The sequence below is a fragment of the Eretmochelys imbricata genome, chromosome 3 (genome assembly GCF_965152235.1).
Source record: "Eretmochelys imbricata isolate rEreImb1 chromosome 3, rEreImb1.hap1, whole genome shotgun sequence".
NCBI classification, from domain to species: domain Eukaryota; kingdom Metazoa; phylum Chordata; order Testudines; family Cheloniidae; genus Eretmochelys; species Eretmochelys imbricata.
In genome coordinates this window covers 168,543,498-168,566,829 of record NC_135574.1, presented here as the reverse complement: position 1 = coordinate 168,566,829, position 23,332 = coordinate 168,543,498, and the positions used below count along the sequence as shown (strand labels likewise).

General features: G+C 40.8%; 1 protein-coding gene across 9 annotated transcripts; it reads right to left on the bottom strand.

Moving 5' to 3' along the window:
* Positions 1–634: 634 nt before the first annotated feature.
* On the bottom strand, positions 635–22,886 carry LOC144263125 (uncharacterized). Of its 9 annotated transcripts, none has more exons than XM_077813813.1 (9): positions 22,733–22,886; positions 17,463–17,542; positions 15,960–16,076; positions 11,183–11,314; positions 10,898–11,017; positions 8,181–8,259; positions 7,795–8,000; positions 6,101–6,243; positions 635–1,400 (listed from the first exon to the last, which is right to left on the bottom strand). In XM_077813813.1, exons 2-6 carry the CDS (start codon positions 17,540–17,542, stop codon positions 8,250–8,252), a joined length of 459 nt encoding a protein of 152 aa, XP_077669939.1. In that variant the 5' UTR covers positions 22,733–22,886; the 3' UTR covers positions 635–1,400; positions 6,101–6,243; positions 7,795–8,000; positions 8,181–8,249. The 9 variants fall into 9 exon arrangements, 8 of the variants coding, with proteins under 8 accessions (XP_077669939.1, XP_077669938.1, XP_077669941.1 ...); XM_077813812.1 differs by having other exon boundaries at positions 7,795–7,856; XM_077813815.1 differs by having other exon boundaries at positions 6,101–6,240; positions 7,795–7,856.
* Positions 22,887–23,332: the final 446 nt, after the last annotated feature.

Below are 23,332 nucleotides of genomic sequence, written 5' to 3'. Positions count from 1 at the left end.
CATACCTGACAAAGTGGAAGCGGTTTTCCATCTGGTCTCTGCAGATAGGCAGCCCTCCACAGCAAGCATCAATTCCCCTTGTTTTGGACTACCTACTGTACCCAAAGCAACAGGGGCTGCAAATATCATCTATCAAAGTACACCTGGCTGCCATTTCAGCATTCCACCCAGGGGCAGCAGGAAGGTCAATGTTTGGAAATCCCATGGTGGACTTGGTTTCTCAAGGGCTTGGACAGGCTTTATCCCCAGGTGTGACAACCCAATCCCCAGTGGAACCTCAACCCGGTCCTGTCCATGCTCATGAGACCCCACCCTTTCGAGCCCACGGCAACCTGCCCTCTGTCCTACCTTTCCTGGGAAGTGGCTTTTCTGGTGGCCATAACCTCAGCCAGAAGGGTATCCAAGCTCACAGCACTGACTTCCAGGCCCCCCCCATACAGTCTTTTATAAAGACAAGGTGCAGCTACGCCTTCACCCTGTGTTTCTACCAAAGGTAGTATCCCAGTTTCATGTGAACCACCACATATTTTTACCTGTGTTCTTCCCTAAGCCACATGCCAGTAACAGAGAGCGAATGCTCCATTCCCTGGACGTCAGGCATGCCCTAGCCTTCTACATTGAGCGCACAAAGCCATTTCGTAAGTCATCACAGCTCTTTATTGCAATTGCAGATCACCTGACAATTTGCAATCCAAAACTGCAGTGTCACAGATGAATAAGACTTCCATCCAAAGAAGTCTAATCTTTTTCTGTCCTTGTTATGGAGGATATACTTAGAGTACTATTGCTTATTCTACTCATTTACTACATCCACCACCAGAGAATTAAGTGAACTAAAACTCTGAGACCTGAAGGGGTGAGAGGGGAGGAGAATGGAACAATAATATTTCCTATCTATCCATTTTCAAATTGGTGGAACAGTAGCAGGTGTTTGCTAAAGAGTCTGCTGGGTCCTGGAGCACCTCATTAATGGATAAGACAACTCCAGTGGGTGTTGCTGATTGCAAAATGTCCAGCAGTTTGTGTTGAGAATCTTTGACCTCTTAGAGTGGTACTCGGAAAGCGTCCGTGACTCTCTTTATAAGGTCCTGGAACTGCTGGAAATTGTTGACTGTGGACAGCAGTGGAGGCATGACCACCTCATCTGGAGACAAAGGGTTTGGGGGTGGCCTCATTATCAGCCCTAACTTCCTGCTCCTCAAATGCCTCATCATTCAGGTGGGTTGGCTGGGGAGAGGACTGTAGAACTCTCACCTCTTAATATGACAGAGCTGGTGGTCTGGCAAATTGCTGCCAACAGGAAGCCCAGGGATCCCAGTAGGGCCATTGGAGGGCCATACAGGAGATGGAGTGGCATCCAAGATTGGTCCCACCACCCTTGTTGTGCACAGGGATCTTCCCTATAAGCATCAAAAAAAGAGAGAGTGAGTTCCTATACAGAAGTCTCTTTCATACTGTTCAATATCCTCCAACAGGAAAGCAACAGCAGAAAAAGAGAATCCTGTTGTACTGGAGAAAGACTCCAATCTTCAGATTATCATCACAGTACTGAGAGGTGCTTGGTAGTCGAAGCAGATGGTACCATTGAAATGGAGCATACCGAAGTAGGTGCTGAAGGTGCCTAGCACTTCAGTTTGCATGGCACTGAGGGTCTCAACTGGGGAGGTCCTCAAGCCAGAGTTCTGCTCAGCGGCAGTGGTCTGGAGAAGTGTTTATTTTTGCCCTCTTTCTCTCTTGTAGACAATACCAGGGTCCTTTTGGAGCCATGTTTTCCCTTACAGGCCCGGCACTTCCCAGTGGTACCAAAGGCGGAGTTTTTCACCGCGATGGTACCAAGCGGAGAGGTTGAGGCTTCTGACACCATGGACTTAGCCAGGGATCAGGGCCTTTTGGGAGCTGCCTCCTTATGATAAGAGTCTGAGCTCCTCTTCCTTGGAGCCTTCTCTGAGGCCTCCATAATCTTCCCCTTCTTAGAGGGTACCTATGCCAAAGCTGAAGGGGTGCTGGATCTCCCCAGAAACAGATGTACATGGCCAGTCTCCTGCCTGATTCTGAAGCAAGCTGAAAGGAATGCTCCATCAGTAGCAGCCTCAATTTCTCTCAATCCTTGCTCTGGATTTGAGGGCCAGGCAGAAGTTGCACTTCTAGGAAATAAGTGACTCTCCCAGGCAGCAGACACTCTGGGAGTGGCTGTCGCTTACTGGGATAGCCTCCCAACAAGAGAGGCAACATCTGAAGCCTGGAAGAGCTGGGCATGCCCCACTAGGAAAATAAGTCTCCCAGAAAAAAGAGGGACAGAAACAAAACAAATCCTCTCATAACTCAGCTCTACAAATGCTAAGCTGTACAAGAGAATAGCTGAGACAGAAACATTACAGCTCCATCTCAGGCTGAGGTAGCTGAGAAGGAACTGAGTCGGTCATAGATGCAGCCTAGGTGCCCTCAGTGCGTGACACAAGGGTCCACAGGATGTATGTGCGAGCCAAGTGGACACTGGTAATGGAAAATCTCTGATCAAGGGCTGGAGATGCACATGTGCACCTGAAGTGGAACACCCACAGGGACACTATTTGAAGAACGTTAGTTACTCCTAAAGAGAAGACAAGTATCTTTTAAATTTAATTTCCATACAGCTTAGGTTTAATTCATTAGTCTAATTTAATCCTGAATTGACTTCACTGGAGTTAGAGATAAACTTGGCACATTAATGTAAAATCTATGTCACAGGGTGCTGACCTATCCATTTCATTTAACCAGATGGAAGGTCCAATCTTGCCATTCTATAATTTATAAAAATCTTCAGTAAAGCTTTAACTTTCCAGATGGCATTAATCAGAATTAGTGGATGATCTCGGACAAATAAGACATTACAACCTAAATATTAATATTAACATTACAACCTAAATATTAATATTATTATCACTAATTCATTACAATTTTTAAAACTAAACATCCTTTCTGTGATTTTTAGCAATCTTAAAACAGGAAACGGGACTAGAGTTAACAAAAAAAGTAAAACCTAACAGCTGTTTCAGTCAGCTCATTTATGAAAGTAAACTCATTAGTAGGAAATTGGATGATACTTCTTCCCACTTTGGTATTTTTTTCCAACTGATAGGCAACTTTTCATCTAACTTGGTATTTATGTAAGAAATACCATATGCGGCAGATGGAATGATTAGGCAAAAGACTGTGCATTTCAGTCAGCTGTTTCCCCAAAAAATGTTCACTACGCTATTCCCTAATGTAAAACATGCCAAAACTCAGATTAGATGTTTGCTATTTATCTTCCACACAGATGCCTTGCAATGTGACAATGGTAACTTGGCAAATATTTGTACCAGCATTTCTGAACACCTTTTGGACTGATGGAAAGTCTTCAAATCACACTGTAAACTACAGTACCCAGGTGTTGGTAACTGCAGGTTTGAAGGAAAAAATACATATTTTGTATCATTTATATCACTCCTTTCATCACAAACAGCACGACAAAATAGCACCCATGTTATTCCACAATATACATAGAAATTTGAGGCCAAATTCTGCTCTGTTACACCTACGAAATTCCACTGACTGTCATGGAGTTCCACAGGCATAGCTGAGAGCATAATTTAGCAGAATATTATGCAACATGAACATAATACATTAAGCAAAAAATAGCCACTAGTTTCTCCATGTGCATTTTCAGTAAGGATTGTTATTGCAAAGTTTCCATACATTACGAAGTCTAATACCTATGCATTATTTTGTAATGTGAGAGTCAATGTTATAGTCACCCGTCTCACAGATACCAAGGTTGAAATCCTGGCTGCATGGAAATCAATGGAAGAAATACTACTGACAATAGAGCCAGTATTTCAAAAACAGATGTAAGGATCAATGAGCACTAATGAAAGCCACAGACTTGACAGCTCTGGTGCCTGAAGCTCTCTATCCACAGTACGGTCAATTAAAGGAAGAATTTCCTGTACTTCATCACCAGTGTACCTGTATCTCAACCCTCACCTGCCTCTTGCTGCAGGTAGCTCCAGCCAGGCCTTTTCCTCTGGCTGCTATGGAGGACTTCTTTAGTCCCCTCTAGATACCCTGTAGGATCCTCAAAGATCTCCTTGTTTCCCAGCTGCTCTGCCAGGGAATTAAAGAGTCTCTATTTGTGCAGAGCAGCTGACACTGACCACCTACCCCTCTGAGTCTCTCCCTCAATTCTACGGGGTCAGGGAACTCACGTTACCAGTGTCAGGAGACAGACTAAATAAGTACGAGTCAGGGAACAGACGTTTCCCTCCCTCCTAACAAATGTACCCCCACCATGACAAACAGGCTTAAGTTATTTGTTGGGGGGTGGGGAGGAGAGCAGTTCTTTAGCAACCAAGTGATTTAAAATTCCTATCAATACAAGTGTTTAAAAATTGAGAACTGTATCTGGAGATTTAAAACTCAGATTTCACCAATCTAATTTGGAAGTAGCAAATAAAGTCACACCAATTTTTGGAAAGATACAGCAAAAGGCTAATTTAGTTTTAAAACACTTTGCTGTTTCTAGTGCACCAGCTGGAGACAGGACTCACAGGGCCAGAATTTTAAATACCTTAACCAGTGAGTCACCATTATTTCATAACTTTTTGAAACTTTCATCATCGTCATGCAGCTCAATTCCATTATCTTCACCAAAACCTAGTAAAGGGTTGTCAGAAGTAGGCTGCCCCGTAACATGGATTCACATAAAATGGCTTTTAGAAAGGATATGTATTTGATTGTTGGTCTGTCAGATGAGCAGTTAAATGAAAATAATTAATACTAGTGTATCAGAATATTAAGTGATATACAAGTAAGAACTGCGCGTACGTTTACCCCCTCTTTTCCAAACCAATATGTTCTGCCTAGTTCCATTTGTAAGATATATTATGAGGTGACTGATCACTCATCTTTCTGTTGAACATCCAGCATATATCAGCCTTGATATATTAGTATAGATTACAAATCCTCTATATCAGGGGTCGGCAACCTTTCAGAAGTGGTGTGCCGAGTTTTCATTTATTCACTCTAACTGAAGGTTTCACGTGCCAGTAATACATTTTAAAGTTTTTAGTTAATAAGTCTTTTTTATAAGTCTATAATATATAACTAAACTATTGTTGTATGTAAAGTAATAAGGTTTTTAAAATATTTAAGAAGCTTCATTTAAAATTAAATTAAAATGCAGGCCCCCGCGGACCAGTGGCCAGGACCCGAGCAGTGTGAGTGCCACTGAAAATCAGCTTCCATGCCACCTTTGGCACGCATGCCATAGGTTACCTACCCCTGCTCTATACTCCTAAAGCCAACAGAGGACATAAATAGGCATGTAAACAAACCTATTATATGCTCTTTCCACTAATATTGATCTGCTTTCTCCAGAACTAAGAAAGACTACGCTACAGATATCACATGCACAGTAAAAGCCTCAGGGATCATCATACAAGAGTTCTGGTTCTTATAAATAACTTAGTTTATTAAATCAAGTAAAAAAAAATATTCAGTAAGAGGGTTGAAAGCAGATTCCCTAATGAAAATTTTCTCCCTTACATTGTTTTTCAGAGTACAATATTTCTGTGCAGGAAAGGGAGGGGAAAAAAAAAAAAAAAAAAGACAAGGCAGCATTAAGAGAATTTTATTTTTGCTTCCTTAAAAAGACTCTTATTTTTAACTCTTACTTACACTTACTGACTCCATGCTCACCTTGCTAGGTGAATTTAAAAGTAATATTCTTTGATAGAATAATAAATTGAAGAATAAAAAAATGCAACTTCTAAAAATCAGAAGAAAATCTATCCAACTAATATCATATAATATTACTTGACAGTATACAATCAACATTTGATATCTGTGTGACAGCTGTCCCTACCATATCAGATTTTGTGTTAGTTTCTTCTTTGAAACTTTTTATTAATTACGCACTAATTACTCTCAAACTTTTAGATATTAGAAAAGCAAGCTCTTGCTAATTTGAAATAATGAAAACTGTGAACAGCATTTTAATAAGTGCCATTAAAAATAAAGTGTTTTTTCCCAAGCCGCTACAAAAAAAAAATAATAATAAAAAAAAAATCTAGCGTCTCACCTTTCTATACAGTAGTTCATAATCCCTGCCCTACAAAAGGGTGACCTCATTACTGAATGAGTTTATCGCAACCAGTGCAGAGAGTTCTTTAGGATACTTATAATTTTGACTAGATGCTCCTTCAAATGGTGATGGTCCATCTGCTGAGAAATTAGAGATAAGAAGCAGAAAGATTAGTTTTGCTGTCAAAAAATCTGCAATGACAAACTTTTCAAAGAAAACTGAATTCTGTAAAATAAAAAGGGGGGGGAGAAGAAGAGAGGAAATGAAAGATAAAATTTACTTTTGCTCAATATCTTCTGCCAAAGTACTCAGTGCACAAATCTCAGAAGATTATGGTAATCCTAGTACACTAAACAGACTTTATGAATTTACATAGCGGCTTTTATAAACAATGTTGTCTTTTTACTTGCTTCTCATTCAAATCTGTGAAACCAATTTGGTTTGTCTGATATTTTCTGTTAATGAATCCCAGGGATTGGCAACCTTTGGCACGTGGCCATCAGGGTAAGCCACTGGCGGGCCAGGCTGTTTACCTGCTGCGTCTGCAGGTTTGGCCAATCGCAGCTCCCACTAGCCACGGTTTGCCGTCCCAGGCCAATGGGGGCTGAGGGAAGCGGCAGCGGGCCGAGGGATGTGCTGGCCAACCTTCCCACAGCCCCCATTCGTCTGGAACAGCGAACCGCGGCCAGCGGGAGCTGCGATTGGCCGAACCTGTGGACGCAGCAGGTAAACAAACCAGCCTGGCCCGCCAGGGGCTTACCCTGACAGGCCATGTGCCAAAGGTTGCCGATCCCTGATGTATCACAGCCTCATATTCATGCAATATATCTGGGGTTGAAAAATTAACCTCAGAAGTCCTCACCATAACACTTTAAAAGAAGAAAATGGACATACAATAGACCAAATCCTCCTTGCTGTTTGAAAACCACTTTACAATTTTTTTTTTTTTTTTTGAAAAATCCCTTCTCTCAATTTAGTTTTATTTTACTGTTATACTGAAACTTTATCTGAAAAGACCCCTTGGGGTTTTTTATTTTGTTTTTCTCCAGTTGGTGCACTAGAAACAGGACACATAGCAAGAACGTGCAGTTCTGTAAGTCATCAATTAAGCTAACTTTTTAGCATGCATGCTCTACTGTTTATTTTTATATAAATTTGGTGTTAACTACTACTTCAGAACAGGTTTCAGAGTAGCAGCCATGTTAGTCTGTATTCGCAAAAAGAAAAGGAGTACTTGTGGCACCTTAGAGACTAACAAATTTATTTGAGCATAAGCTTTTGTGAAAGCTTATGCTCAAATAAATTTGTTAGTCTCTAAGGTGCCACAAGTACTCCTTTTCTTTTTACTTCAGAACAGTATATCTCAGGAAGCCTGTGTAAATGCTGTGTTTTGGATCACAACAAAATGTTTTAAAGTTTATTGTTTTAAACAAGAAAAATGTAGATGACAAGAAAACTTTCTCACTGAATATCAGTTTTAAAATAAGAGACACTACCTATTTATACGCACACTTACAATTGGAAGTCATCACTGGTTTCTATTCTGTATTCTAATGTACAGTATTCATACTTCTTTCCTAAAAAGTTTTGTAGTTCTGTGCAGAAAACTTAAGTGCTTCTATAATATTCTTGTACTAACTGTACCTTACAGTAATTACAGTATAAGAAATTAAGGGTCATAATGAACATACCAGTCTTTTGCTCCTTGAACTCAACAGAACTTCCAGCTTGAATTTCAGCTCTGCTGTTCAGTCTCCCCATAGCAAAAATTCCAAGAGTTCAAAATACAGGTCTCAATAGCAAAAACAAGTGAAGCAGTTTCTAAATTTAGAAATTACTACTAGAACAAACGAAGGACATTATAGTAACTGACTCCGGAACTATTATTTGACATATGCTGTAACACAGGATAAAGAACAGAAGCTTTAATACTAAAGTTCTCACCACTTTTTCTCTTGACTAAACTAGTTACTAAACACATGTGCATTTGTCAGAAAAATTTGCATAAATAATTTTTTATACTGTAAAGGACAGAGAAATTATGGGTGATAAAAAGAAGTTTTTAAAATGGTCTCACCTCAGATAAGGCTTGTCATATGCTCTCCGAAAGGCCTGTATACCATCTCCAATTGGCCTCAAAGGGTGACTATCTTACCCTTTAGAAGATAATAATAGCATAATTCTTTCACCATACTACAAACAGAATTAGATTTAAAACCTGTAAATCAAGTCATTTACAGTAAGGTAGAGGTTAACACTATGTTTTATAAAATATGTATATAAAATAAAATAAAACAAAACATGCACAAAAAGCTTTACTTAATAGTAAAGATCCTGGCCAAAATGACTAATATTTAATAAACGCATGCCCCAATATGCAATATTAAATATAGTATAAATATTCTGATTTCTTCAAGAATAAAATGTGAAAGGTAAATATTAGCTTTCAGGAAAAATTAAGTACACTGAGAATCAGAATTGCTATAAACCAGCTATAAATTTACTACCAGTGAAATATTGTACTTTAAGAATTTTGATAATGATTTACTGGAAGCCAGGTGTAAAGTGGGAAATACCCACTTATTTTTGCACTATCATATCTTAATTTATTGCTTTCTTCATATATTATATTTTGCTTGCAGTCTTTGGACCCAGTGAAGGGACTGCTTAAGTTAAAAAGCCCCAACTGCACCAAACTGCTAAAAAAATTTTAATTCAGCCCTCACCACAAAAGAACACAGCACATTTTAAGGATTAAAATAATTTACAGATTGTGATCATCCTTGAAGTTAAACAGCACTGTTTCAAAATATTACAATTACATCTATCATTTCAACAGCAACAAGCAACACAAAGTTACAGGTTTCACTATTTTGAAATTATTTTTTTCACATTAACGAAATTAAATTAACTGTTAGGGTGATTATACAGTGATCCATATGTTTCACAGCACGTACAATTATGATTTTTAACAATACTGTGTGTTAGCATAGTTTGAAGTAACTGACAATTTAACTTGATTTTATGCTGTAGGTAATGCACATGCATACACCAGTTGTACTACACAATTGGTCAAGTGTTCAGTTACACACTTTGTTTAGAAATTACAATTACTTACACAACTGGACATTTAAACAATGAGGTCAAGCTGTGTACAAAGAACAATTATCATAAAATTAAACACAGTCCACAGTTGTTTTTTAAGTTCATTCATGAACTACTGACGCTCTTCAAAATTAACATTCACAGATTTCTGTTTAACCATTACATTTAGTGTATCAGATAACTAGCGCCCTGCATGGATACAAAAAGGTATATCCACATCCCAGCCGCAAAAAGAGTCTGTGGATATCTGCGGATTTGCAGGGCTCTAAACAGCTTTACAGCTAAGTGCACAGCAGTGACACAGGGCTGTGTCAAGCCCCAATCCTCAACCACCCCACCACCCACTACTTCTCCCCAGAGACTTCCTGCCCTGCCACCTGCTCCGCCCCACCGTACCTCTTTCCCTGCTCCTGGCAGTGAGGCTACAATTCTGGGCCCTTCTATGCAGCACCGCCCTCCCTGTGGGGGGCTCAGACAGCTCTACACAGTTGCAGAGGCTCTAATGCACATAGCTATTGCCGCCTGCTCATTTAAAGAACAACCACACCTTCAAAATGGTGCTTGGCTTACTCCCTTCTAGGAGTTGTCTTTACCTCCTCCATCTGAGCAAGCTGGAGACTACAACTCCCAGAATGCCCAGCTCGCTGCTGCGTGATTTAGAGAGCAGAGCTGGAGCCTGCAGGCTGGATGACAGCCTCTCCATTCCAGTGAGTGCGTGCTGCAGACCCCTGGTCTGCAGATATCAATGGATAGAAAGCAGATTCCCACGGATTTGCAGGGCTCTACAGGTAACACTTCAAAATGTAGTACAGTATACTCTTCCCAAATATTAAGCAGTTGGCTGCATTTACTGTTATAAAATTTGAAAGTGATTTCAAACCCTTAAAAAAAGTTCATGTTTATACACACAAAATCATAGCATTAAAACAAATTCATGTTCTACACTAAAACAAGCTGCACACAATTGTCAAAAGCAATCAGAGTTCTGTATATTAAATGAAGGCTCAAACTATTGTAACAGATGTGTTTTTCCTTTTACATTTAGTGTGCAGGAGTCAGTGTCCATAAAGCCTAGGCTTAAAAAGGATATGCTTGAAAAAAGTCCAAGGAGTCACAGACTTTTTTTAATATATGGCTTTTGCCAACTGGTGCATGAGGGCTTCTGGAAAATATTAGCTGTCTAAGTTCAATTAATATTCTTTGCCATCTTTAATGTTTTATAGGCAGTTCTTAGTCCAGCCATTTCAAATGGTTTTAAGGTAACAAGAAAGCACCCTGCTATACAATTTAAAGAATAAGCCTCTTTAATAGTGTCTGCCACCTGGCGGTCCAAGCCATCTCTGGCCCCGTCCAGGTGGCGGAGGGGATGGTACACCAGGTCCATTGGGAAAGCTGTGTAAAAGGATAAAATCATAATTGTTTTTCCCCTCAAGATAACTGCTTTAAAATAACAAAAGAGACAACACTACATTACAATTTGGATTTAAACTTATTTTGTTCTTAGCAATCTCATGCATACTTAAAAGGCTTCCACAGCAGTTAAAATTACTACAACAATGGAATCTGAAATGTTTACATAGGATATGGCCCCTGATTTTAATACTTGCAAGAGACAGCTTTAAAATTACTGCAATTCTAGATTTCAAATAAAATTAATTTTAAAAAGGCAAGACAAAGAAACATTCTTACCCTCTTGGTGGAGGGAAACGACCTCTTGGCATCCGCAGCATCCCTCTGGCTCTGGGGTGAGGTGGCCTGCCTCTGAAGCCCATTGGTCCTGGTAGTGATGGTGGAGGAGGAAGTCCATGTCTGCACAGACAAGTCCAATCAAACAATCTCATACTGCATCAAAAAACAAACACTCTGGGATTCTTCCTATGTGAACCAATTTCTCACTTAGAGAAACTGGACTACAGCAGTACACATCCAGCATTTTTAAACAAACACCTTTCTATCAATGTTCTCAAAATTAACCTTGGTGCTGGAAGTGAGAAAGGATCTCTCATCATTCCTCCCATGGGTAAGGGTGGTAGAAAAGGTGGCCTCCCTCTGCCTCCTCTTTGGCCTCGGGGGTCAGGATATGGATACATTCTTCCTATCCCACATCTGGAAAGACACTTGTTTTCAGTACAGATCTGAAAGTTAAGTTGTATTTATTTCATTGTACAGTTATAATGATACAATAATATAAAGTGAAGACTGTAAAAACTACTCCTGGAACTGTCTTTGTAAGAAGGGATGAATAAATTGTCTAACATTATTCAAAAGATGTATGTCTACTGCCAAGCTTCAAGAAAAAACATGACTACTTACTAATACTATACAGCATTTACTGAAATTAGAGCAGAATGGAATTCCAAATGAATATAACGAAAATAAAGAGAACTTTTTTTATAGAAATCTTTAAACAATCACCTATTTGCAAGGAGTCTCTCCCCAGCTTCTTACCATCTTTTTCAAGGGAAGTTACATGTAATGTTACCTGTTTTCTATAGAGTGATTCTTTACTGGGCTACTGAAGTTAAGTGTTAATAGTTTTTTAATTTTATTAAAGCAACATATGGTTGAATAGGTTACTGGTTCCAATTCCTGCTTCTCATTTTGGGTTGACATTTCTTAACCCTTTTTGCTTCATGTTTCTATAGGTTTATAGTGGCCAGCAATTTAAAGTGTTCTTTTTTCATAAAAGGGTAATACATATTTCATGCAAGTCTAGTTCACTAGTGCTTACGTACTATGTGCTATAGACAACTGTAAGATAAATTCATTATAGCTCCCCTTTCCTACTTCCAAAAGGTTTTGTGTTAAGCATCACTTTACAACCATGTAGAGAAATGTACATAGCTTGGTTCCATAAGGAAGAATTGTTTAGAGTAAATTTGTCTGTGGAGGTAAATGAGAATTAATGGCTTATGCCCCATATTCTTCATAGCGATATTATTAGGATATGATTATGGCCTAACTATGATGTATTTTATGCGATAGGTCATGTAAGATATCATTGAAAAGGTTATGATTCACTGAATATGATTGCCTATTTGTATGCATGTATCATTTTGGTATCTGAAATTAGGAATATTGTCTATGCATCTATTGCAAATGTGTTTACACCTGGGGAACGCCCACTAGACAAAATGCAATCAGTCTAGATGGCTGGCTGGAAAGGGCCATTAGGGAAAACAATAGGTCTTAGAAGATGCTAATCTCCCACTGGGGAGCCTTCCTGAGGACACTACAAACAGCCTCTGAGTCATGGCTGCTGTCCCCATACAGGGGCATGTAACTAAGTCACCTGGTACTGGACTCCATCTTGGAATACCAGTGTTTTTCCCCTGACCGGGCATGGGAACCAAGAGGGGAGACAAATGGTTCCCGCCATATGCAAAAGCTATTTAATGCAGGGGAGTGATATCATCATGGTTCTTCACTGACTCCCTACCCAAGAAGGCTGCCAGAAACACCTGAGACACAAAGACTGGACTAGGGGAGAAGGGCTGAACCCAGGCTAGAGGGATTTCTAGCCTGTAAAAGGAATACCTGGAGTTTTAAGCTGAAAGTGCAGCTTTCCCTCAAGAATCTTTGCAAACTGCCAAAAACAACAATTAGGCTGAGAATTTGCTACTCATATCCAATATCTTTAGTATATTAAGCTTAGATTGCGTTTTGTTTACTTGCTAGGTAATCTGCTTTGATCTGTTTGCTATCCCTTAAAATCATTTAAAATCTCTCTTTTGTAGTTAATAATCTTGTTTCTGTTTTGTCTAAAACCAGTGTGTGGAAATCATAACAGGGGGAAGAAAGCCTTGTATATCTTCCTCCACATTGAAAGAGGGGGCAAATTTCATGAGCTTATGCTGTACAGTTCCCTGTGCAGCGCAAGACGGTATAATTTTGGGTTTACACTCCAGAAGGGGGCGTGCCTTAGCTGAGCCTTCCCATGCAGAACTAATCTCAGCATCTGTGTGTAGCTGCAGCTGGGTGTGTCCCTACTTGTATATGTGCTGGAGGGGCCTGCCTGAGGGCCTGTCACAGCAGTACAGTGTAAAGGGAGCCCAGGCTGGTGAGTCAGTGCACAACAGTTCCAGGTGGCACCCCAGGGGGGAAGAGAGAACCCGTCACAGTAGGGTCCCAAGGAAAGACAAAAAAATAAGGAGCCTCCATATTTTGTAAGGCATGCTGGCCTTCCCATCAAGGGTGGGATTGTGGGGTGAGGCCTGAAGGTCAGATCCCACCTGCTGTGCTGCCTTGTTGCATCACTCAACCAAAGGGATGACAGTTCCTGAAAGAGGGCTTTGATTGGGTAATCATGGTCCCTGCAACAGACTCCTGAGTTGGCTGCTCGGGCCCTTGACAGTTAATAAGAGGGTCATGAAGAGAAAATGATGGCCCCTTCCTGCTCTGCCCTCCAGGGCAAAACACTGCAGCAAGATGCTATTGTTGTTCCACAATCCCTCTTTATGGTAAGACTCTTGGCTCTGTTGTTTTTTTCCAAAACTACAATCGCTTTATGCCTGGGTGAGTTTTTCCTTTTGTAGATGTTAGGGATATTCTCTTTTTTCCTTCCCTCTCAACTTCACCACTGGTAATTGAGGGCGCTCTTCCTGGCATCCCTACTTTACAAGTGCTGTTTGGAAGAAGTATGTTGTAGTGAGTGGTTAGTGCAAGAGGGCTGGAGACAAGATCTTTGAGTTTTAATCTCAACTCTTCTTCCACAGATCACCTTTGTGCCTTTGGGCAAGTCACTTAACCTGTGCCTGAATTTTCAAATCTGGGAAATGAATGTAATAATATTTTGACAATAATATTGTCTTTTTTTTTTTTTTTTTGGTGAGAGCGAGAGCAGGTGCCCTTATCTGTCTAGCTGCAAGACCCCATGGTTTGGGTTTTGTGAGACACTATTCTGCAAAACTGTCTATAGGGGAAATTCCTCCAGCGAGAATAGTGTCTTTTACAACTATCTCCCCACCACAGAGATCAGCAGGTCCCCACTCCAACTCACTCCCACATCAGACAGAGTTGCAGCATCTGAGATGCATTTGTGCTTTTATTTTCACCTTCTACCACACACACACACAAGTTTACACAGTTTGGGTCTCCTTAATGAAGAACTGCTTTTAGGAAATTTGCACATGGACACATAAGAGGGACAATTAGACTATTTTACTTTTCAAGCTGTGACTGCAATGAAAGAGAAAGAATAATCAGTTTCCATGTCCTTTAATTAAATTCGTATCTCTAAATACAGTAATGAGATAGGCATTTTAAGTAAGTATATATGACTTATATACACATCTTGTGCTACCAGCCTGCGATAACTGTTAACACATCTGTAGGTATGACAGCCAATACATCCACATTCAAAGTGCCACAAATATTTAAGTGCTGTACAGTTATGGATATGTTATCTACCACAGAAAATCAAAAATAATTCCTAGAGTAGAGTAGGACAAAGGCATTGTTTAATAATAAAAAACTGTCCTATTTTCCTGATAGAATCTGACTACCAAAACTCTTTTCCCTCTTCAGTAACACTCCCACCCAAAAGACATTAATTTCAAAGTAAATATGTCTTTGAGAAGTTCACAACTGAAAGCTTCATTTATGAAAATACAGATTAACTTACACGAAGTCACCCTTAACTTCAACAATATATGTCAAGGCTATCCTAACCATTCATAATTGTCTTTGAAAGCATTCCGTTTTATTTGTAAAATTTAGTGTTTACCTTATGTTACAGATTGGTCCACCTACCATAAAATGCCCCTTCTTGAGAAAGTCAACAATGTAATAAAAAATTATTAGTTTGCCAGTGTCATAAATATAAAGGGAAGGGTAAACCCCTTTGAAATCCCTCCTGGCCAGGGGAAAGCTCCTCTCACCTGTAAAGGGTTAAGAAGCTAAAGGTAACCTCGCTGGCACCTGACCAAAATGACCAATGAGGAGACAAGATACTTTCAAAAGCTGGGAGGAGGGAGAGAAACAAAGGGTCTGGGTCTGTCTGTATGCTGGGTCTTGGCCAGGGATAGACCAGGAATGGAGTCTTAGAACTTTTAGTAAGTAATCTAGCTACGTATGTGTTAGATTATGATTTCTTTAAATGGCTGAGAAAAGAATTGTTCTGAATAGAATAACTATTTCTGTCTGTGTATCTTTTTTGTAACTTAAGGTTTTGCCTAGAGGGGTTCTCTATGTTTTTGAATCTAATTACCCTGTAAGATATCTACCATCCTGATTTTACAGGGGGGATTTCTTTATTTCTATTTGCTTCTATTTTTTATTAAAAGTCTTCTTGTAAAAAACTGAATGCTTTTTCATTGTTCTCAGATCCAAGGGTTTGGGTCTGTGGTCACCTATGCAAATTGGTGAGGCTTTTTATCCAACATTTCCCAGGAAAGGGGGGGTGCAAGTGTTGGGAGGATTATTCATTGTTCTTAAGATCCAAGGGTCTGGGTCTGTAGTCACCTAGGCAAATTGGTGAGGCTGTTTACCAAACCTTGTCCAGGAAGTGGGGTGCAAGGTTTTGGGAAGTATTTTGGGGGGAAGGACGCGTCCAAACAGCTCTTCCCCAGTAACCAGTATTAGTTTGGTGGTGGTAGCGGCCAGTCCAAGGACAACGGGTGGAATATTTTGTACCTTGGGGAAGTTTTGACCTAAGCTGGTAAAGATAAGCTTAGGAGGTTTTTCATGCAGGTCCCCACATCTGTACCCTAGAGTTCAGAGTGGGGGAGGAACCTTGACAGCCAGGTATTACCTCATGGGCCCAATGCCATTAATTGTTTTGCCTCGCATTTTCCCTCTGACATATGAAAGCTGTCCCTCGTTTCCAAAATCTCTGCCACCTCTTCCTCTGCCCCGACCTCTTAGTCCCCTGAATGTAAAGGCAGGAAACAAAAGAAGGCAATTACCTTTGCTCTGATAACTAAATTACATCTCCATTAACAAACTGTTCCATATAAATGGCCCGCTGACACACTGCACAATGACTATTAGTTTACATTTTTTAAACTTGCATTCTACTTTTTTTTAACTATGCATTCTTCTTTGATTGTAATCCTGTTGCTGCATGGGCATGATCCAAAGCTGACTAATGTCAATGGAAAAACATGCTTTGGATTAGGCCCTAATTGAGTATATGTTGAACAGCATTTATTACACTTCTACATTTGCTTCAAATTAGAACCATCATGATGAGAGCTACTGCACATGAATATTCTGGGGAGCATGAGTTACCTACAGCCTGAAATTTTCATTTTCTGTCAGTGAAATTCACTCTAGTGTGGGGGGGTGTCACATAAAGCTCTGCTCTGGGGCAAATTTTGCTTCACATTTATACCATGACCTTTTTCAATTTTGTAATTGAGACACCACCACTTTGTATATAACAATCATGAGAATAAATATTAGCAATTGCTACAAAAATCAGGGAGTTGCAAACAAATTTAAGGGACTGACAAAACATTTCTGAATAAACGTCATACCACAAGAAAAAGGATACCAGCATTTTCTACTCCATGTATTAGTTCTCAAATTTAGGAAAAACTGGAGAACACCAAATGGACTAATTTAGAGTCTACTAGAAGTTAATATAACTTTCAAGACACTAGAAAGAAATTTTAGGGCCAGATTGGAAGTGAGCAGCTACCAGGAAGGCAGCCACAGATGAAAAGGGAAAATAAGACAGAATTTGAAAACATATGGCATATTCAAACATATCCCAGGAAAGCAAAAAGTAAAGTAAGCAGCTAGTGTTATGGTGCACAGAAGTTCTTAATTCAAGTATCTGACCAGAATTCTTAATATAAGAATTTTAGATTAATATAAATTCACTAAACCAAGTACTTTTAGATAAAAATGGTTTCTCAGACTATTCTAAAAAAGTAGTCTAGTCTACAGAAGAATTACACTTTGAGTTTTTGGTGTTTTCATTTGAAACAGAATATGCATCCTGATTGGTTTTTTAGTAAACTGTCAATCTAGTTAAAGTGAAAATACAGCAATATACCTGAATATACATCTCAGCAAACCCTACACATGGATCTTTTAGACTTATATGCAAACCCTCATAACACTAATGTCTACGCTAGTTACTTTATTAGATGAATTTAAAAAGCAAGCTTAATATGGAAATCAACCCATCATGCCTGTAAAAGGTGATATTTCACACAAAAAGGGCCCCCAAAATAGAAGAACTATTACTGGAAAAGGTGCATTTCTTTAGGTACTTTAAATTATTATTTTAATTGTAGACACTCACTTGCTTTTGGTTTCTGTCATGTCACCACTTTCAATAGCAGAGTCAGCCTGATCCACTGGCATCTCTGTATCCTCCTCCATCTTAAAAATAAAGAAGACATTCATTATCCTGGAGGTCCTATTAATAAAGTGGCTGGTATTTCAAAAAGCCTCAGCCTAGCAAAACATGCTGAAAAGGCAACTGCACAGTTAGTGATGGATTACTCCCCTTCAAGAAATTTCTAATTCTATATATTGGTCTGGCGACAATGATTGCTCCCAGTTCTGATTTTCCACATTGTATTGTCCTATTCTGTAGGGCTGTTGATTAATCGCAGTTAACTCACACGATTAACTCAAAAAACTGAATCGCGATTAATCGCAGTTTTAATCACACAAACAATAGAATACCAATTTAAATGTATTAAATATTTTCGATGTTTTTCTACATTTTCATATATATTGTATTCTGTATTGTAACTGAAGTCAAAGTGTATATTATTTTTATTACAAATATTTGCACTGTAAAAATTTTTCAATTCACCTCATATGTGTACTGTATTGCAATCTTTGTCCTGAAAGTGCAACTTACAAATGTAGATTTTTTTCCCATTACATAAAAACTGTTACTGCAATCAAAAACAAAACAATGTAAAACTTCAGAGTCTACAAGTCCACTCAGTCCTACTTCTTGTTTAGCCAATTGCTAAAACAAACAAGTTTGTATACATTTACGGGAGATAATGCTGCCCTCTTCTTATTTACAGTGTCACCAGAAAGTGAGAACAGGCATTTGCATGGCACTTTTGTAGCCGACATTGCAAGGTATTTACGTGCCAGATATGCTAAACATTCGTATGCCCCTTTATGCTTCGGCCACCATTCCAGAAGACATGCTTCCATGCTAATGACGCTCGTTAAAAAAATAATGCTTTAATTAAATTTGTGACTGAACTCCTTGGGGAAGAACTGTGTTTTACCCGCATTCTGCCATATATTTCATAGCAGTCTCAGATGATGACCCAGCACATGTTGTTCGTTTAAAAACACTTCCACTGAAATTTGACAAAATGCAAAGAAGATACCAATGTGAGATTTCTAAAGATAGCTACAGCACTCAACCCAAGGTTTAAGAATCTGAAGTGCCTTCCAAAATCTGAGAGGGATGAGGTGTGGCACATGCTTTCAGAAGTCTTAAAAGAGCAACACTCCAATGTGGAAACTGCAGAACCCAAACCACCAAAATAGAAAATCAACCTTCTTCTACTGGTGGTATCTGACTCAGATGATGAAAATGAACATGCGCTGGTCCGCACTGCTTTGGATTGTTATTGAGCAGAACCCATCATCAGCATGGATGCATGTCTCCTGAAATGGTGGCTGAAGCACGAAGGGACATATGAATCTTTAGCACATCTGGCATGTAAATATCTTGCGAGCCAGCTACAACAGTGCCATGAGAACACCTATATTCACTTTCAGGTGACATTGTAAACAAGAAGCTGGCAACATTATCTCCTGCAAATGTAAACAAACTTGTCTGTCTGAGCGATTGGCTGAAGAAGTAGGACTGAGTGGACTTGAGGGCTCTAAAATTTTACACTGTTTTATGTTTGAATGCCTTTTTTTGTACATAATTCTACATTTGTAAATTCAACTTTCATGATGAGATTGCACTAAAGTACTTGCATTAGGTGAACTGAAAAATAGTATTTCTTTTGGATTTTTTTTCAGTGCAAATACTTGTAATAAAAAATAAATATAAAGTGAGCACTGTACACTTTAACAGTGCGATTAATTGAACGATTAATTTTTTTAATCACTTGACAGCCTTACTATTCTGCAATCACTTGTGCCTTTAAACCAGTAATTTCCAATTGTATTCTGTTGACCACTGGTGATGCACAGCCAGCAGGCAATTTATATTGTCCTCCCTCCTCTTCCTGGTTTCCAAGTGCTTTTGCAGTTGTCTAGGCTCTTCCTTCTTCATTACAAAGAAGCAAATGGAAGTAACAGGGTACCACCCTTGCTGCCTCTCTTAGGAACCACTTCTCCATAAAGGGAAATGGGAGCCCTCACAGTTGAGAGCTACCTATGGAAATGAAATTTCCAGCCATCATTAGGAAAGAAATGACCAAGGGAGAGGGGAACAAGACAGACAGGCAGTATATCATGTGGAGCAGGGAAACACGAGTAGGGGGGAAGAAAAGGAATAGAACAGATGGCTGAGGGAGAGGAAATGAAGAACAAAATGCAAGAGCGTGATTAACTTTTTTCCAAAGGGAAAAGACCTCTCTTAGAAGACAACTAAAGATACATAAGTTATTTCCTAACATTACTTTTCCTTAAAAGCAATTTGTCACAGGAATGCATGCATCCAATGAAGTGAGCTGTAGCTCACGAAAGCTTAAGCTCAAATAAATTTGTTAGTCTCAAAAGTGCCACAAGTATTGCTTTTCTTTTTGCGGATACAGACCAACACGGCTGCTACTCTGAAACTTGTCACAGGAATGTTATGCATTTGCTAATGGGAGGGGAAGTGGTCCATGTGATTGGAAGTGAGAGACAATGTGGTCCATGAGGCCCTAATAAAATGTAAAACATACGTGCTATAAAAAAAAGCTGCTTTGGACAGGAATCTAATTGTGTAGAATCCCTCCTTTATTGGACACAAAATACACCAATTGTGTTCAATAAATAATCTTCAGTAGGTATTTAATTTGAAGAAGTCAAAAGTTTTAACCTTGCACTGTCTTGTAAATGGCTGGGTGCCTTAGGGAAGATTTTTAAAAATATAAAGCCTAGCTGTCTAGTGGCACACCTATTTGGAAAGAAATAACATTTTCCCCCAGATATGAAAAGTTTGCACTCAGATGAAGCAGAATGCCAATGACTGCCTAAAAAGGGTGAGGGCACAGGCGAGAACCAGAAAGAAGAGAACACACAAGTGGATGCTACATTGGCTTGTAAAATGAAGTGGGGAAGGAAAAAAAAAAAAAACAGGAGATGAAAGACAAAATAGACAGCAAGAAGGAACTGATAACATTTAAGTTAGTGGAGTTTTATTTATACACACAGTTTCATGTCTTTACAGTATGTCTCTGGAAGATGTCCCACACCTAGTGGGACACTGGGGAAGCTGTGCAGACAATGATAGCAGACCGCTGTTGCTGAATGAACTTAGTCACATGGCTGCTTACAGTTGGGCATGTAACCAGGTTACAGAGAAGATTTTTAAATATTTCAAATCCTTTTCTAGATTTTCTGTCCTGAGATTTCAGAGTAGCAGCCGTGTTAGTCTGTATTCGCAAAAAGAAAAGGAGTACTTGTGGCACCTTAGAGACTAACAAATTATTTGAGCATAAGCTTTTGTGAGCTACAGCTCACTTCATCGGATGCATAAATTTGTTAGTCTCTAAGGTGCCACAAGTACTCCTTTTCTTTTTGTCCTGAGATTGACATTCAGGCTCAGACCCGTCAATACATTCTACTGAATCAAAGACCACTATGAAATACATACATAGGCAACAGTATACACCAGAAATGACTAAAGCATCAAATCTAAAAGAATAGAAACTGGAGTCATCCCAAAACGGCAACAGGAATAACTAATGATTTACCATTTTATTGAGGTATAGTTAGGCCCCTAAAGAGTGTCAATTTAGACTGTACTCAAAATACATTTTAAAATTACAATTTAAGATTGTAAATACAATATAAATTCACTTTGGTTAGTGAGTTTAAAATATATTTATTGTATTTTAGTGGAATAACTACAAATAATATATAACTGAGAAATAGACAGAGGATAGCTTGTGGATAAGGCTATGGGAAAAGATCCAAAAGACCTGGATTCAACTCAGCTCTGCCAGAGACTTCATATGTGACCTTGGGCAAATCATTTTTTCTTTCTATGCTTCAGCTCCCCATTTGTAAAATGAGGTTAATACTTTTTCCCCCATCCATCTACTGTCTTGTGTATTTTTGACTAAAAGTTCTTCAGGGCAGGGACTATCTCTTACTATGTACCTATACAGTGCCTAGCACAATAGCACCTTGATCTCTGTTGCACTTGAAGGTGCTACCCTGTGTTTCATGTAAGCTGTGCGGTTGGGCAGCCACCCAGGAAAGATTCAAGTGCCACGCAATTGATTAGCAGAGCCACGCATATCCAGCCGGCAGCATGCGTTTATTGTAACTTAATCCTCCTTAGATGAAAATACTGCCAACATTTGCTCCCGAGTGAAAGCATTTTAATTTATATGCATTCTATTCACACTTTTAGTTGATTCACCTTAACTTTCTTGCATACCATTTGAGGCAAGCCAAGTGTCTATGCTGCTCTACTACATCATACTTCCCAGCTGTAACAGTACAGAATGAGTGGGGTCACATCAGTTCATTCAACTACTCTCACATTTCTGAGCAAGCATCTTGAGGAAAGAGCAGAACAGATGTGATGCTTCTCAGGGGGAAAGAACCAGGAGAAAGGAGTCAGTGAATGCAGTCTAGTGCCCAAGGCATCAGTGTAGGGCTAACTCCATTCTCTGAATAAACCAAACTAGGAGCACGGCGGGGATAGCATAGTAATCCCACTCAGCAGAAGGAGAAGAATAGTAAGCATCTTTGTACCATTTTCTAATAAATCATCTAGTTCACTAAAAAAGCAGCGTTAATACAGGGAACAAGCGACAGGGGTGTATCCACGGGCGCTGTTTGAGGTCCGTAGGGTAGAGATTAAACCTAGGAAACGGGTTACTATTTAAACCGTCACCCCCTCCCCCGCCAATGAACGACGAGACACATCACATCCCACCTCGACCAGCGACTGCTCAGTGTAAATAGATGGGGGAACGGGACCGAAGAGGCGGCATCCTATACAATCTGTGGCTCCCATTTAAAGAAGCCACTGAGTTTTATACCACCCATAGGACAGCCGGGCCAAGGCTTCCCGGGGGTGTTTTTTTGGCTTACTTACAGGACCCCCGCTCCCCCCACCAGTTTCAGCAGCGTGACAGCCGCGGAGAGCGCCCCAGCGGGAGACGCGGGAATCACGCCGCAGGTTGGGAGCATCCAGCCCGCCTGAGGGGCGGGGATACAGACGCTCAGGCCGGAGCGACTTCGGATCCAAGCAGGGGTCTCTCCCGGCTGCCGCTGTCACAGGGGGCGCCTGGCTTCGGGGCTTGCAACCCCCAGGAGAGCCAGAGGAGGGGATCCCCCCTCAGCGGCTGCCGAGGGGGATCAAAGGGGGTAAGTGAGAAGTGGGGGTGGGAGGGGGGCAGCCCCACTCACCGCTCAGGCCCGGTTGCACCGCCCGCTCCCAGGGAAGGGCCAGTCACAGCGGCCGAGGCCCTGCGCCCTACGCTGCCCGGGCAAGTATCGAGTGTCTCTCGCAGCCCCGCCACACAAAGAGCTTCCCAAAATGGCGCCCGAGTCGGCTGGTGAGGCTGAGGTAGGAGGCTCCGCCCACCCCGTGCCAGGGGCGGAGCTTCCCCCAGCCCGGCCCGCAGCCGGGGGAAACGTCACTGCGTAGAACGTCCCCCTCCCTCCGCCCGTTTATTAGCGCAACCGGGGCTGCCTGCCGGCTCTGGGAGCGGCTGGGGCCCCGTGAGGGTGGGGCCACCGCCTGCCACAGCCGAGCGGGGTCGGGAGAGCCCCGGCGTGGGGGCCCCGCGGAAAGTGCGGGGAGTTTTCCCATCCGCCCCGAGGAGGGAGGGAGCCGATGGCGCCCCCGCCGGAGGTGGCGCTCACTGGGGCCCGTGAGGGCGGGCCGCCCCTGCCGCCACAGCCGCTGGGCTTCCTCCTCACAGAGGACCGGACCCCTCCGTGAAGGGCGGGGGCCGCTGAGTGGGGACCCCGGTGCCGCTTGCACTGCGCCCTGCTGTGGCACCC